General features: G+C 38.1%; 1 protein-coding gene and 1 pseudogene across 1 annotated transcript; both read left to right on the top strand.

Moving 5' to 3' along the window:
• LOC104211031 (germin-like protein subfamily 1 member 20) overlaps positions 1 to 13,761 on the top strand; it is a 91,952-nt pseudogene extending 78,191 nt beyond the window's left edge.
• A 1,191-nt stretch (positions 13,762 to 14,952) lies between these two features.
• Positions 14,953 to 15,919, top strand: LOC104211032 (uncharacterized). The gene is made up of 2 exons (XM_009760026.1): positions 14,953 to 15,546; positions 15,629 to 15,919. Exons 1-2 carry the CDS (start codon positions 14,953 to 14,955, stop codon positions 15,917 to 15,919), a joined length of 885 nt encoding a protein of 294 aa, XP_009758328.1.
• Positions 15,920 to 16,261: the final 342 nt, after the last annotated feature.

Raw genomic sequence — 16,261 nt, 5'->3', positions numbered from 1 at the left:
ACGCTCTCAAATCCTCTCATTAGCTCTTCGAAACCCTAGCCTCTTCCTACCTTATCTTACCATGTTTTCACCGGAATCCATGGCTTCTCAGGCCATGGACGGTCTGTACTCACCCCTCTCCATCATTATACCTTGGGTGTTCGAGGTTTTGAAGGCTGACTTCAATGGTTCTTCCAAATCTTCTCAGATCTTCATTTCTATAGCTTCTCCGGCCATGCTCCGGCACATTCAGGCCTTAGGAGCCTGATTCCTCACCTCTTCGACTCAGAATTTGATTTTTCTTCCAAGACTTTATCATTTCTAGGGTTGTTCGAGGCTCTTCTCTATTTATTTTCTTAGATCTATGGTATGTTCGTGTCCTACTGGGCTTCTGAAGTGTTTACCTCAAATTTTCTTTTCGAAAATCGTTTCTGAAAAAGTTTTCAAAAATGATTGTTCTGATTCTTTCTTTATGTGTGTTTGTCAGTACTATTCTCGTATGGCTTCTTTTACTATGCGTGTACTATTTTCCTACTCTTCTTTTTCTACTATACCTGTTAATCCTTGTTATATTTCCCTTACTCTTCTACTATATGTGCTTACTGTTGAGTTTTTTTTTTATTTTTGTTTGCTCTATTAGACTCTGTTTGCATTCTTACTGAACATGTTTCCTCTATTTTAATTTAAGTCTGTATCACCGCTTCTTTTCTAAACTTCTTTAAGTTCCGAGTTTCTCAAATATGTTCTCTATGACCTCAAATTAGCTTTCTTTCCTTGGATCATATCTGTTTGTTTCTCATAAGTCTTTGAAAGAGGCTTCTGATCTTGTTTCAATGACTTGCTTTCTCATCTCTATGAAACCCTAGGATTTGGGGTTTCTTGGAAGTTTTGAATTTGTGCGAGTTAGGGTTCCGCTTTGGGATCCTGAACCCTCAGACTCATTGTGAGTCTGCAAACTGGACTTGTACCCTTTCTTGCTCATGATTTTGAACCTCTCTTTGAGTAAACTCTCTTCTATATAACTTCTTGATTCACATGTTTGTGTGCTTTATATATGAGAACTCTTCTTTTAAAAGGTCTTTACCGACTAATTGATGATTTCGAATTCCTTCTAATGAGTCCTGACTGATTGTTAATGATTTTGTCTAATTGGACTTTCTTTACCTTTCCTGACTTGGTTCATTTGAGATTAAACCTGTAACTTTGATTCCCCTGGTTGTTTGATTGATTCCCTTGCCTTATTTTTCCCAAGCCGTGCACCACTGAGCTTTTCCTTAAATAAACTTCTATGTATTTACCCCTTTTGTGCTACTTTGAAAAGGTTTTAATCAAAATTTCTTTCCTTAAATGTCTTCTACCCGTTTGAAATCAAATCCCTTAACTGGAGGGAAATTCTATGTGATTGATTGCAAGTTATTTTCTTACCTTTCTTACTTGCTTCTATGCACTATAAAAGGGACTACCCTTCCGCACTTTTAACACACTTACTATTCAATACTTTTACACCACTACTTCGAGTTGAATACCTCGAGCCTTTAGTTTAATACTTTTGACTTACTTACATACTTACAATACTGCTTTGAGTTCAATACTCTTACAACATTCTACTCTTTCTGAGATCTTTTGGAACTGTTTGCTTGCAACTTGGCTTTCTCAAGACTGTTTTTACTTGTTTGTTTTCCCTGAAACTGGTAAGTTCTAATTTAACTTTTCTGCCTCACTCCCCTATGTGTTTATTTACAGTTTCTGCAAGCTTGTTTACTTTGTTGTTCATGTTCAGTGATTAATGTTAACTATGTAAACTATTTTTTTTCTTTGCATCTGTTGTTTGTTATGAATTCCCTATACCCCCACTCCCTTCTATGTGTTGAGTTAAGGTTCATAGCCTGATAGCATCCAAGTTGTTGTTTAGGTCTGAACCTGATCCTCAATGGATCCTAACTCCCAACTTTGGCTAACAGGCTGGTCAGGGGTGTGCCAGCACTCCTAATTGATGGGCATAACCACCAGCCTGTCATGGCCTCCCTCTAAATCCCCTCTATGCACTTGCACTCTCTCTTAGATTCTAAGTTCTGCCCCCTCCTATGAGCCTTGCTTTGGGACCTTGAGTTCCCTCTAAACTTGGACATTTGAGGGATGGCTCTTCCACACTGCACTTGCTTAAGTCTGCAATATATTTGGGGTGTATGCACTGCCCGGAGTCCACTTGAGGCTCTTACGGAACTTTGACACATCCCAAATGAGAGAAAGGCTTTGGAAATCTGATCATGAAAGTTGGTTCATCTCATATTGTTAGACCTTGAGTCTGAATTAGGCTCCTTGGTTATAGCTTAAATTTTTGATGTAATTTTACTTTTCTTGATTTATTCTGGTCTGTAATATTTTATAATAACTTATGGGGTTCTAAGTAAGAAGGGAAGGGTCATTTATGTATGCAAAGGGTAGACAACATGCTCATAGGTGTTACTATTTACAAGTTTTCTGCACTTATGCATTTCATATAGAAATCCTGTCTATAGGTTTCTGCACTTCTGCATATCATATAGAAATCCTGCCTATACGTTTCTGCACTTCTGCGTATCATACAGAAATCCTGCCTATAAGTTTCTGCACTTCTGCATATCATATAGAAATCCTGTCTTTAGTTTTTTTTCTGCACTTCTGCATATAGAAATCATGATTATAGATTTTCTGCACTTTCGCATATACCTCCATCATTAGGCAAATAGTTATAGGTTAAAAAATAACAAAATGCATCCTAGATACCATGTCTATAGGACTTCTGCACTTTCATAATTGTTTTAAACCAACGACGCTTAGAAAGCATGCCTATAGGAATAATTAACCGAATCTGAATCGTTTGCAGGTCTAAAATCAGTAGTAATGTCGTTTAATATTTGTAGATATTATTTTTGTATATATAATTAGTACGCCTTCTTTAAAATCAGAGTAAGCATCGTTAGATATTATACCTATAGGTTTCACCTAGGCAAGCCATTAGGTAATTAATTAACTGCATTAGTCTTTGATAATTACAACCAGTAGAGGCCTAATTCGGACTTCTCATCTGAGAAATATGTGATAAATCAGCCTTTCCTAACGGTTTAAATTTAATTCAGACCATAACCAGTATTTGTAAGTCATGTTAAACAATTTATTTCTTAAAATGAGGAGGCTCGTTTGAGCCCTTTAAACTATTATGTGTTCTCCCATACCTGCCTTATATGTTTTGATTGTCGCCCTAGAATTTTATCCTTTTAGAACTCTGAAAAGCCAAATCTCCCTTCCCTTTAGGACTAGTAGTACCAAATGCCTCCGGGACTGATAGGATCAGGGCGGGTACTAGCATGCAATAAGTAACGATACTATTCCGCGCTTAATACCTTAACGGGATGGGAAATGGTAGATATGGATATGATGACCGGTCGCTAATACCACACGTAACCCCTCTTCTGAGGAGTGATTACTGGGTATTGCATTGATGTGATCCATATTATTTGTAAACCTAGGACCCCATTTCCTTTATTTGTTTATTTTATTCTCAAACTATTTCTTTAAAATTTCCGCTTTCTTTACTTCCGTCAAACTCTCAACTTGCTTGCAATATTATGTGAAAACTCATTTCTACTTGAGACTTATATTTGCTCACTTGTTATTCAAAGTCACAATTGTAGAATGGTCGGGAACCACACTAGTGGATCTTGGGGGGTGCCTAACACCTCCCCCTCGAGATAATTTCTAGCCCTTACCAAACTCTGGTTTTCTAACTTGAACTCTTCTTTAGTGTCCTAATGCACTTTAATCATTAGGTGGCGACTCTTCAAAAAACCCAATTCCCGCGAGGGAACGAGTTGTCCTCCCAAATGTCATGAACCCGATTTCGCTTTTTAGAAAAAGGGGGCACGACAGTTGGGCGCCATCACAACCTATTATGGAAATGGATTGTGACACTTACTTGGTCCTCCCAAGTGTTCAGGTGTATAGATTCTCTCGGTACTAGTCATTCCTTGCGCAACATCGGATTCCTCCATCTTTGCCTTTCCTTTTTGCCTAGATTCGGCAACGTAATCTCAGGGTATTGCTTTTGAGTCGAAAAGAGGTGTGATTGATATTGTCACCATGAAAGGTGTGGCCACTTCCACTTCAAATGGAACATGGGTGGCCGCAGGTGGAGCAACCTCTACCTCAAATGGAACTAATGCATCTACCTCGACTTCGATCGGTGACTGAGTCTACACTACAATAGGAGTAAGTGTGACTACAGGTTTAAAGTCATTGCCTTCTCGAATGAGTCTGATTGACCCTTCAGGATCCCATTATTCATCCATCTCGATCACATATATCCTGTCACCCCTATGATCCGGGAGAGGGTTGTTGCGGACATTGGGTGCAGCTTCTTTCTCCTGTATAACCTTGTTGTCAATCAACGTCTCGATTTTATATTTCAATGTTCGACATTCGTTAATGGTGTGCCCTTTCATACCGGAATGGTATGCACAGGTTTTGTTTGGGTTGACCTATTGGGACGAATTCTCTAGTGCCGCAATGGGAATAGAGGTGACGTAACCAATGGCTTTTACCCTTTTATACAGTCAGTCGATGGGTTCAGCAATAGCAGTGTATTGTCTGGGTGGCTTGCGGTCAAAATTGGGTCGTGGCCTTGGATAATTTTGGCTAGTTGGAGGTCACTGGAAATGAGATGATTGGGAATTATAGGTATGATAGGCAATGGCTGGTTAGGAGTATCTGGGAGATAAGGGTTGGTATTTGGATGGTGGTGCTTGGTATGTGGGTGGAGGTGTTTGATATGTGGGTGGAGGTGTTTGATATGTAAGTGGAGATTTTGGGCCTTGAGCCACCATTACTGCCCCAACGTCTCTCTTCTTAGATATGCCACCTGATTGTAGTTCACCTCTGCTTCAGCAAACTCATCTATGGCCCTGTTTCCTGGACCAACCCTTGGCTCAAAGACTCCTGACATATTATCATCCAACCATGAAGGTTAAAAGAATGAGTAGCCCGCATGGTATCTGTCTGGCTCGAGGGTATCCCTCTCCACAATGATCTTCAAAGTCCACGTATTTGCGCTTCATTCTTATACGAGATGGCTTCACCCTGGAAGTCGGCTCTGAAGTGGCTCATCTTAGCAACCCGTGGTATGACTTGTCTCCTACCTGCCTGTCTTATAACTCTAAGGGGAGCATAAGGGTATATCCCTCTTAACCCAATCAGCATCAAATGTGGGGCGTCTCTAGATCTTATGATGAACTCGTCGGTAGGGAACCACTCGAACATCTACTGAACCTGGTCATCGGTCAGCTTAGTTAAAAACTGCACCCATCCTACAACATCCTTAGGTTGATCAAACATGTCCGGCATGTAAGTCATTCTTTTAGGGTGATGGAAGGTTATGTAGTCATTCCATGGCCTTCGTGGAAACTCCTGGCAGTATTGGCCCCTTTGGAGATGTTCTAACAGCCAGACTTGTAATAGCAAGTTGCAACCCTCAAAGAATCTAGACCCCTTCTGACAGCGTTCCAAGGCCCGGTACATATCCTCAATGATCATACGGACAATAGTATATGTCTGCCCCCTCTATCCCGTCCATTAGAGTTTTGGCCACCATGGCCAGCTTAGTATAGATTCTATCCCTTTGGATTCGGAATACCAGCATGTCCAAGAAACACACAATGAACACGAAGACCCTGCAATGGACCCAGCCTAAAGAAGTAATTGAGAACTCATCATCAAAAATATGGTAAGAGTTGCTATGACTGTATCTTTCATAAAGGAAATCGAAAGGTATGTAGGAGTTTTTCAAGAACTCCAAATCATCATTTTTCTTCAGCCCCATCATCTTAAGGAACCCTCTAGTGGTAGCAGACCAGGGATATCCCAAGGCAACCCAGAAAATCCCCCTATTTCTTCTAGGAGGGGAGTCATTTCTATGTCTCCAAAATGGAACACAGCCCTTTCCTTATCCCAAAATAGAGTGGCAACCTCGATTAGCATCTTGTTTGGTTGAAGATCCAATAGTGATGGCAAATTACCCAAGACTCTTTTCATATGATTTTGATCACTTGAGGGAAGATCCCTCCACCAATCTATCAAAAGTGGAGGAATGTTACCGACCATACCGAATCTGGGGACTTCGTGCCTCATTTTTCTGCAAAACAAGAGAGAGTTAGGTCTTTTCCCCCTCCAGGTTCGTCTATTTATATAGTAATGATTAGCATATTGGCACTTATTTCTCCAAATTAATGCACACAATCGTGGTTACGTCCATTAGGATTATAGAAAACCCAATGGACTTTTGGATGAGGCTTGTCTTAAAGGGTTATTATGCGGACAACATATTAATCCAGCTAGGTTTGACCATAATGCATGTACAATTAATCAGAGTAAGGTTTCTATAGAGGTCTAGACTAGGACCCTCAAGCGGACAACTTGAGGGGGAAAGGCACGGAACCATCAAACGCACCGCTGATTGACTAGTTTTACCGCAAATATGTCTTTCCTAATTTAAAGGGTGATATATTGGAAGAGAACAAACACTCATCAAACATTGCTATTGGATTGATTACGCATGAGTGGAATATGATGTTGAGCATGATTTATGCGGCAATAAATAGCATGTTGTCAAGTATTTGCAGGTAAGAAAAATAATAAATGCAGTATTTAAATAATTGAAAGACAGTTACATAAAAGAAAAAAAAGAGACAAGTCAGTTTTAGGAAAATAAAGAAATCATAAATGCTTGAAAATAGACAGTTAAATTCAAATAAGGGGAAAGGGTACGTGGGATAAAGCATGCTTGGACTAATTCACAAAAATAAGTTCGTTATGGTAAGAGCCTAAAATATCCCTAACAGAGTTGTCATGCTGTCACGCCCCTTTTTTCCCTCTTGCGGGGAAGTCCGAGTTTCAACATTCATGGGGGAACATCTCGTTTCCTTTTAGGAATTGGGTGTTTTGAAGAGGCGCCACCTAACGGATTATTGTGCGTTAGGGCACCTAAAGAGATTAACTCATATAACTAGTTTGCATTACTAGAGATTAGGGTAAGCGCTCGAAATGTCCTTGAGGGGAAGGTGTTATGCACCCCTCGCGGTCCACAACGGTGGGTCCCGACCGAACTTAAACTATGTGAATTATTCAATTAACAAGTAATCAAGTAATTGCAGATAAAGTAGCTTGCCTCATCTAAATGCATCTATAATCAAGGAAGTTCAGATAATAAAGGTAAAGAGGTTTGGGACTGCTTACACATGTATATGTAAAGAAAAAGAAGTTTAGATAATTTAAACATATATAGGAATTAGGAAAGGGAAGTCCTAAGTTGATTAGCCTACAGGATCATACCCATGCAATTCCCGGTAATCACTCCTCAATAAGAGGGGCTACACGTTGCATTAGCGCGCAAGTCATCACATTCTTTTACTACCCATTACCCTCCCCTTAGTGGTTATATGAGCGAGTTTAATTAACGGCCTCTAAGCGTGTTGCTACTCGTCCCTTCCTTATGGTCCTGGAGGAATTTGGGACCTCTAAATCTGGACAGTTCTAGACAACCTAAAGTTTTTAAAAGGGTAAAAATCTAGGCGACAGGTAAATAACATGTAGGGCAAGCAAATAGGGACCAACAGTTAGAAGGCTCATATATACCTCCACATGTATACAGGCAATCAAACAGCACGTCTAAAACACAAATTTTTGAAAGAAGTTCAGAAATCCTAAGAACATGATATCTAGGTGAATGGTACAGATATAGGATATGCATAAGGAAAGTGCCAGAATCCTAACCAGTTTTGCCTACTGGTTTTATAGCATGTTAAGCTTAGACAGTTTAACACAATGAAACGCGACTTCCTGTTTATATATAGAGAGAGACTGATAACCTAAGGCTTGCCTAGGCGGGGACTGTTTTCAATCACAATTATAGGAGATGACTAATAGTTTAAGAAATTATTCAAACTATAAGCATGCTATCACAGATTATAACAGGCGTTTTATTTATTCTAAGCCACGATGTCTATGTGTGAGGCTGCTTAACCCTTTATAGCCAACTATTTGTTTAGTCGAAATGGACATGTTCAATGAAATGCAAACAGAGTTCTTAAAGCAGGGTATCCAATGCATACATGGAATGACTATTTTTATTTAAAATGGGATAATGGTACATGATATGCAGTATACTGAAGCGATAAACGTGCATGCCCTAAATCAAGATGTCTAGTGCACAAGTTTGGCATGGTTTGAATGCAAATAGATATAGTACTTCTAGAACATGATTTTTAACATAGATTTACACAATGTAAGACCTAGAAGCATGTTTTCTACCCAGTTTTACCCATAGTACCATACAACTACCCTCCATTTTCACTAGTCACCCCAATGTTTACAATTAGTTATTATAAACCAATGATTGAATAGAATTACATAAATATAAATTAAGTTATAGGGAGCCTGAAGTAGGCCCAAAGCAAATCCTGGCGTACCAAGCCTTCACTAGTCTCAAATCCCCAAGATTCATTGCCACATTTGTGTCCAGGTGTGTCAGAGTTCCCTAAGGATCTCAAGGATCTCGGGCAGTGCTCACACCCAGACTTTCACAAATAAAGACTGATCATGTGCAGTGTGGAAGAGCCAGCCCTGATATGCCAGAGTTTAGAGAGATCTCAAGGATCTCTAAGCAGTACACATACTAGAAGGACATGGCTTAATAACCTAAGAATGAGTGAGAGTGCATAATTTTGAAAAGGTTTTGGTGAGCAGTATAAAGAAGGGTCTTAGAAGTAAAAAGATTTTCTAAAAATCAGTGCTAATTTGGTGGTAAAACAACAGTTAGAAAAGTATAAAAATATAGTCACAGAACAAAAATCTTTAGAAAATACTTTGGCAAGAAGATTCCACACAACACATAGAATACATCTTAGTGTATAGTGGAGCACATAAACAACAGGGTACATAGAAGTCTCACGGGGTTCTGCAAAACTAATAGGTCAGCTATAAGGTAGGTCATTGAGACATAGAGCAAAGATCACAGCAAAGCCACACTAAAAACACTTGAACACTAGACAGAACCAACAACACAACTAGAGTTACATGAGGGACTAGATGACTTAACATGAGCAAAACAGAATGGGCAAGAACTTAAATGGATAGGCTAGGCCAATATCAACAAGGCATTCTGAACAAAATTTAAACATGCTATGTAAACAATAGACAGGCCAGCATAATTTAGACATGCTAATCACATATGGAACCAGGCAGTATTAGGCATGTTAGATAAACAGTAGACAACCAAGTAAGTTGAGACATACTAATCACATATTGAACAAGGTGTATTAGGCATGCCAGATAGACAGTAAACAGGAGCAGGAATGAACTCAAGACTGATGGACTAAGACAGTAAAGAAACACATGGGGTTTAGGTTCTAAAATTTAATCAGAAGCATACCAGTTAGGGAAAGAGAACAGAAGACGTAAGACAGGTGTTGTGCAATTTCCAGCCTTGGCTTACAACCGGCAAGACTAATGAAGATCACAAGTAGCAGAAAGAACAGAGAGCTTTAGAGTGAAGAGTAGTGATGAACTAATATTCGTGTGTAAGAAGTTAAATAAGAAAGTTTATATAGTAGTTCAAGAGTAGAGCAAATAAGGTAAAGTAATCAATAATCGGCAATTAAGGGATCTCAGAATCAATCACACAAAGAGGTTCAACATAGTCTTCCCCCTTAATTAAGGGCAATTAGCCAACGGTAATGACAAGAACCAGTTAAGGCAAGAGGTTCGAATCAAACTGCGTAAAGAAGTAAAGAATCAGAGGCCTTATTAAGGAAAGAAGTTCAAATCAAACTAAATAAAGAACTTCAGAATAAAATAATCAAGGGTTTAATTAAGGAAAGAATCATGTAAAGAATCGGTAAATATACATCAATCAAATAAGGCAAGAATGACTAATTAAGGTTACAAACACAGAAATAATCAAAAATCATGCACACGAATCTTTTAACAGAGCAATAACTCATAAATTCTGGAAAGAACATATCAGTTCCAATAAACAAAATAGGTTGAGTAAAACTTTTAGGAACACAGAGAAATTAGACGGAAAATAATCCAAAAAGAAAACCTAATTTGAAAACACTTAAAGAAGGAAGACAACCATGGAAAACTTGAAAGCACGTCAACACACAGATATTCGAACAACAGAAATTGTAGAAATCGAAACCTGAAGTAGCGGTGTTTAAAACTGGTTAGTAGTAGAGAAGTACAAAAACCTAAAAGAATAGCCATGGAAGTTTGAAAATACTTCAGATACCCAGAGGTTCGACCGACAAACAACAAGAAAAACAAACCCTAATATAACAAAAATGTTCAAAAATCGATTAATCAGTAAAAAAAATAAAGGAGCCTTAAGGAAAAAGCAATGACGAACTCAAATCGCTCCAGATCTACAAGGATCTGGACGGATTCAAGTCCAAATGCTAAGTTTTGAAGAAAAGAGAAAGGGTAAAGGGAATCTGGCCTTTGAATCAAAGATTTGAGCCATGAAACTTCGATAGAAATCACTCACAGACCATACACATACTCTTGAAGAGCTTTAAATGAGATCTGGACTAGATCTCTTCGAGGTCCTTCCACAAAACCACACAATCGAGCAACTAGGGTAAATAGGAGACAAGTAGAGGCCTCTTAAAGCCATGGGAAGCCATAGATCGAGTAGGAATTGAAGGGACTAGGGATGGTTTTGGGTGGCAGCGATTAGGGTTAGGAGTTGGCCTCAGAGAGAACCAGAGAGGAGGGGATTCGAGGGCAGCTGTATGGAGGAAATGATTTAAGGTTAGGGGTCATTAGGAATAAAAAAGGAAAGTCTTAATGTGGACCGTTGATCTAAAGGATCAACAACCATGATTTGATGGGGTTTTGGGTCGGGTAGGTGTCTCCAGGTTTGGGCTGGGTGGTTTTTGGGCCTGGTTTAATTGATTTGGGATTGTGGGGGGGGGGGGTCAAAATTGGGCTGATTTAATAGGTTAAATCCGAAAATAAGAGGGTCATTTATTAAATACCCATTTATTTGTTAAATTTTTTTTTAAAATAACTAATAGGTTGTAAAAAATGATTTTCATGCCTGAAAATATTTTAAAATAATTACTTAATATTTAAAAAATATAAAAGGCCATTTTTTGGTAAAATAATGTAATAATGCATGCATAAGCTATAATTGCAAAGTAATTGCAATTGCGTCCTAAAAATACAAACTTGGCTATTTTTGCAATAATTGAAACTTAGTACAAATGCAAATGATAAAATTAAGCTACAAGAATTATTATAAAACTATTTGTGATGCATTCAGTGACTGTTTTATAAATAAAATGCTGGGAGAAATTAATTAAAATATTTTTAAAATGCAGAAATTATATAAAAAATACTAATTGATGCCTAGGCATAGTTTTAAAAATATTATGGGGAAAATTGGGTATCACCAATAGGTATGTGTTCTTGAACTCAATTCCTTCACTTTCCATCAACACCCATTAGATTTCTAGGCCAAAATCTTGTTCTTCAATGGTAGAATTAGGGATTTTGGGTAGAATTAGGGTTTTTTGAATAATTGGAATTTAGACCTCGTTTTGGGGTCGAATTTCGAAAATAATTACATATCGGGCTCATGGGAAAATGGGTGATCGGGTTTTGGTCCAAACCTCGAGTTTTGAACAAGCGGGACCGGGGTCGATTTTTGACTTTTTGAGAAAATGATAGAAGATCTATAATTAAGCATTGGGTATAAATTATTTAGCATTTATTGATGTTGTTAAATTAATTTGGGCTAGATACAAGTAAATTGGAGGCGAATTCTAAAGGAAAAGCGGTGTTTGAGGCTTGAGTTGGCCGTGGAAGTTCGAGGTAAGTGTTTGGTGTAACCTTAGCTTGAGGGAATATGTACTGTGCTTTATTTGCTATATGCTAGTGTAGTGTACGATGTATAGGTGTAGTGATGAGTATCTATACGTTGGTGTCAAGCATGCCCGTGAGTCTTAAATTGTGATCGTTGTGTTTTCTTAATAACTACTACAATTGCCTAAATTGTTGATTATCCATGTTGAGCAAGACGTATGATTATCTTCTTGGTATTGGTTTATTATTGAGAATTGGCTCCAGTTGAGGTTCAATTGTGAAGTTAGTTGTTGGTACAAGTTCGGTTATAGCTGATTCTCTTGCCGGGACATATTTATTTCTTACTGTTGATTCCCTTGTCGGGATGTGTTTATTCTTGTTGTTTATTCCCTTGCCGAGATGTTATTGTTGCTATTGTTTGGGTGAGGAAAGAGAGATAAAGCACAAAGGGTGATGTCGTGCACATTCATATTTATGCATATGGTGAGGAAGAGTGATAAAGCACAAAGGGTGATGCGGTGTACATTTTCATTGACATTGATGCATATGGTGAGGAAGCGAGATAAAGCACGAAGGGTGATACCGTGAACATTTCTAATATTTACATGGTGAGGAAGAGAGATAAAGCACGAAGGGTGATGTCGTGCACATTTTCATTACTTGATTGCATTGGTGGAGATTGAGAGTAAAAGCATGAAAGGTGATGTCGTGCACTTATTGCCTGTTTATTATGATTTTTTGCTTCTTTCGGTTCAATTACCTTAATTGTCTTATTCTACTATTACTGTGATTTTTTACGTTGGTATTTTCCCCATAGCATGTTACCCCTCCCCTGTTACCTTTGAATTATTTCTATTACTGTTATTCTGCTAGATACTGTTTAACTGCAGGTTATTTATTTGTTGTGTCCTAGCCTCGTCACTACTTCGCCGAGATTAGGCTCGACACTTACCTAGTACATGGGGTAGGTTGTACTGATACTATACTCTACACTCTTTTATGCAGATCCCGATACTGGAGCATACAGACCTTAGCTAGGGGTTGCTGCCTTCAGTCCATCGGAGACCCGAGGTAGTCCTGCAGGCATCTGTAGGCCTTGGCGTCCCCTTCTTATCTAGTTTCTTTCTGTTTATTTATATTTCAGAGAGAGACATGTATTTATTTTGTTCTGACCATATTTGTAGTGTTCTTAGATAGTCCGTGAGATTGTAACACCAATTCAGGGCGGTTTATATTTATGGGTTCGTATTGGTATTAGATTAATTATTAAATGTCGTTCTTCCGCATTATTATTTCCATTGTTTATAATATGTTAGCTCTCAATTGTTAAGAAGTTAAAAATAAAAATGGCAAATTAATCGGAATAGTTGGCCTGCCTAACTTTCACTAGTAGCCGCCATCACTACTCCCAAGGGTGAGAACTTCGCGTCGTGACAAAAATACTTCAAATCAACTTGGATCAACTGTAACTATTATGAATGTCAACAATTTGCCTGGACTCAACACTATGGGCATTTCGTTAGCTCGTATCGATTATGCACCATATGGTCTCAACCCACTTCATATACACCCCCGAGGAACTGAGCTTATTACTTGTCTTGAGGGAAAACTCTACGTTGGTTTTGTCCTTTCAAACCCTGGTCCAAATCCGGAGATGTGTTTGTTTTCCCAATAGGTATGATTCATTTTCAGTTGAACGTGGGAAAGACTAAAGTTGTTGCAATGTCTGGACTCAGTAGTCAAGATGCAGGAGTCATCACTATAGCAAATGCTGTTTTTGGCTCAGATCCACCAATCAATCCTTATGTTCTCACCAAAGCATTCCAAGTTGAAACGAAAGTCGTAGATTATCTTCAATCACAATTCTGGTGGGATAACAACTAAAATATTATATCAAAAATATATTGATCCAAAAATAATTATGGTTCTCTAAACTGCTTGTATCACATAAATAAGTAGCCAACGACATGTTTTCCTCTCCATTTGAGTATGATGTATTGGATGAGGATATAACATGGCTTATTATGAAATAAAAATAAGTTTATTGTTTGTGATATTTCATCCCTCTTTTTGGGACAAGCTTTGTAGAATATTACCATCCATTTTAATTCTATGCATAAAGAAAGCTACTTTATTTCTCAAAATCCGTGTAGGTTTATTGCTTAAGTTGTACGTATATATTGATATTGCAATTTTTTTACACAATCAGATCATTTAGAAAGTAATTACATGTATATCTCTATATGATAAATAATAACTTGTAACTTAGTAAAAGATGTAATCAACTATAACATGTTAGATCATCATCATGATAGTGTTAAAAATAAATAAACTCTTCGTATATATATAATTTTAATCCAAAAGGAGTTATAGCTGTTGGAGTTACTTGATGATTGGACTGGGCCAACACAAGAGCTGGAGCTGGAACGATTGGACCTAGCCCTTATTTATTTTGTAACAGCTTTCATTTTTCCTTTTTTACACTGTACAAGCCCAGAATATAAATAGGGGCTAATTAACATTCTAGAGCATTCTTTCATTTTCGTTTTTGTAAAGATAACAGAAACTTCTTCTCTAAAAACGATTTTTCCACTTTCTTCTTTCTCATGAACCCTAATTGAAAATCTGTACTCTCATGCTGATTTCTGATTCTAACATGGTATCAGAGCGGGTAATCTGGTAGTCCTCGACGTTTTGCATCGACCGATGCTACCCTCATCAAATTTCATCGGATATATCTTCATCTCTTTGATTTTCGCTGAGATTCAGAATCTGTGATTTTTTGTTGATTGTTTGTTCAATTTACGAGGTAAGGAAGTCCTACTAAACTGTGTCATTCTATTTTGATCAGAATTTGCTGTTGATTATCAGAGTTTTGTACTCTTCATTAAAGCTAGATTTTTTGGTGATTAACGGAGTTTTGTTGGTCTTTGCTAAGGCTGAAATTCTCTTTTCAAGCTGAAGTTTCTCAAGGCCTTTCTTCTTCAGGTTGTGAAGAAGTGTGATACAATCATTTCTATTTGTTCTCTTGTATGAATTCATTGTTGTGAAATTTTGTTGTTGTATTCTGTTATCATGGTTAATTCCACTCCAGACTCAAGTTCTTCCTCCTCTCCTTATACTCGTGAACCTTCAAGTCCGCTATTTCTCCTTCCTTCTAATGTACCGGGGGTGTCTTTAGTTGTTGTGCCTTTTTCTGGGACTAGTTTTGGGGGTTGGAGGAGGAGTATGATTGTGTGTTTGTCCGCTAGAAATAAAATAGGTTTTATCGATGGGTCTTGCTCCAAGCCTGTTGTGGATTCTCCCCAGTACAGACAGTGGGACAGGTGTAATAATATGGTCATATCCTGGTTAGTCAATTCCCTTTCTCCAGATATAGCTGAAAGTGTACAATATTCTGAAACTGCTGAAAGCATATGGAAACAATTGAATTATAGGTATGGGACTATTAATGGAACTAAGGTGTTTGAAATAAAGAGAGAACTTGCATCTATTTATCAAGGGACTCTCGACATAGCTTCCTATTTCAACAAACTTAAAAAACTCTTGGATGAATTGGGGGTTATGTGTACCAGCCATACAAATTCTTGTGTTTGTGCTTCTAAGGAGGGACTCCAGAAGGAGAAAGAAAAGGACAGGGTTCACCAGTTCCTCATGAGTCTTAATGAGGTTTATGTGGGGGTAAGAAGCAACATCTTAATGATGCAACCATTGCCATCCCTTGATATTGTCTACAACATTTTGTTGCAAGATGAAAAATAGATACCGGTTGTCCCATGCTCAACTTAATCCAGAATCAACCTCTTTAAATGCAAATTCCAACATTAACACATTCCCTTCTCAACTCTCATCTACAAAACAATATACACAAAGGGTGAACTTTGATTCAAGCAACCAAAACTTCAATGCTACTTTGTCTTGCAAGTATTGCAAGAAACCTGGTCATACAATTGAGAAATGCTACAAATTACATGGCTTTCCACCAAATTTTAAATTCACAAAGGGTAAGAAGTTTGTTACTACTGCAAGTGCTGAGGGGTAGACTTCTGAACCTTCTGCAATGTATTCTCCTACTGATCAAAGCTCTTTGATACATGGTCTCACCAAAGAGCAGTACTCCTAGTTGATGCAATTGCTCAATCAGTCTACATTGGGTGACTAAGGGTCCCAACCTATTCTAATGGGATCTGCCAATTTTGCTGGTAGTACTTCTTCTCTTCCTGTGTGTTTAAATGGTAGTTCTATTGTGCACATGTTGACTAGTATAGCTGGAAGGGTTTGGATAGTAGATTCATGGGAAACTGACCACATGATTTCAAATAAGGACCTCCTTTTTAATATTACACCTTTTCCTGTTCCTTACTTAGTTTCTTTACCTAATAGT

The sequence above is a fragment of the Nicotiana sylvestris genome, chromosome 1 (assembly GCF_000393655.2).
Source record: "Nicotiana sylvestris chromosome 1, ASM39365v2, whole genome shotgun sequence".
NCBI lineage: Eukaryota > Viridiplantae > Streptophyta > Magnoliopsida > Solanales > Solanaceae > Nicotiana > Nicotiana sylvestris.
The sequence above is the reverse complement of the archived record's forward strand: the minus strand, read 5'-3'. Positions and strand labels throughout refer to the sequence as shown.

Excerpts from the sequence above, each read along its gene's own strand:
- LOC104211032 (XM_009760026.1), top strand. The coding sequence starts at position 14,953 with ATGGTTAATTCCACTCCAGACTCAAGTTCTTCCTCCTCTCCTTATACT. Across the intron at positions 15,547-15,628 it reads TCCTCATGAGTCTTAATGAG|ATGAAAAATAGATACCGGTT; the intron begins GTTTATGTGGGG and ends TTTTGTTGCAAG.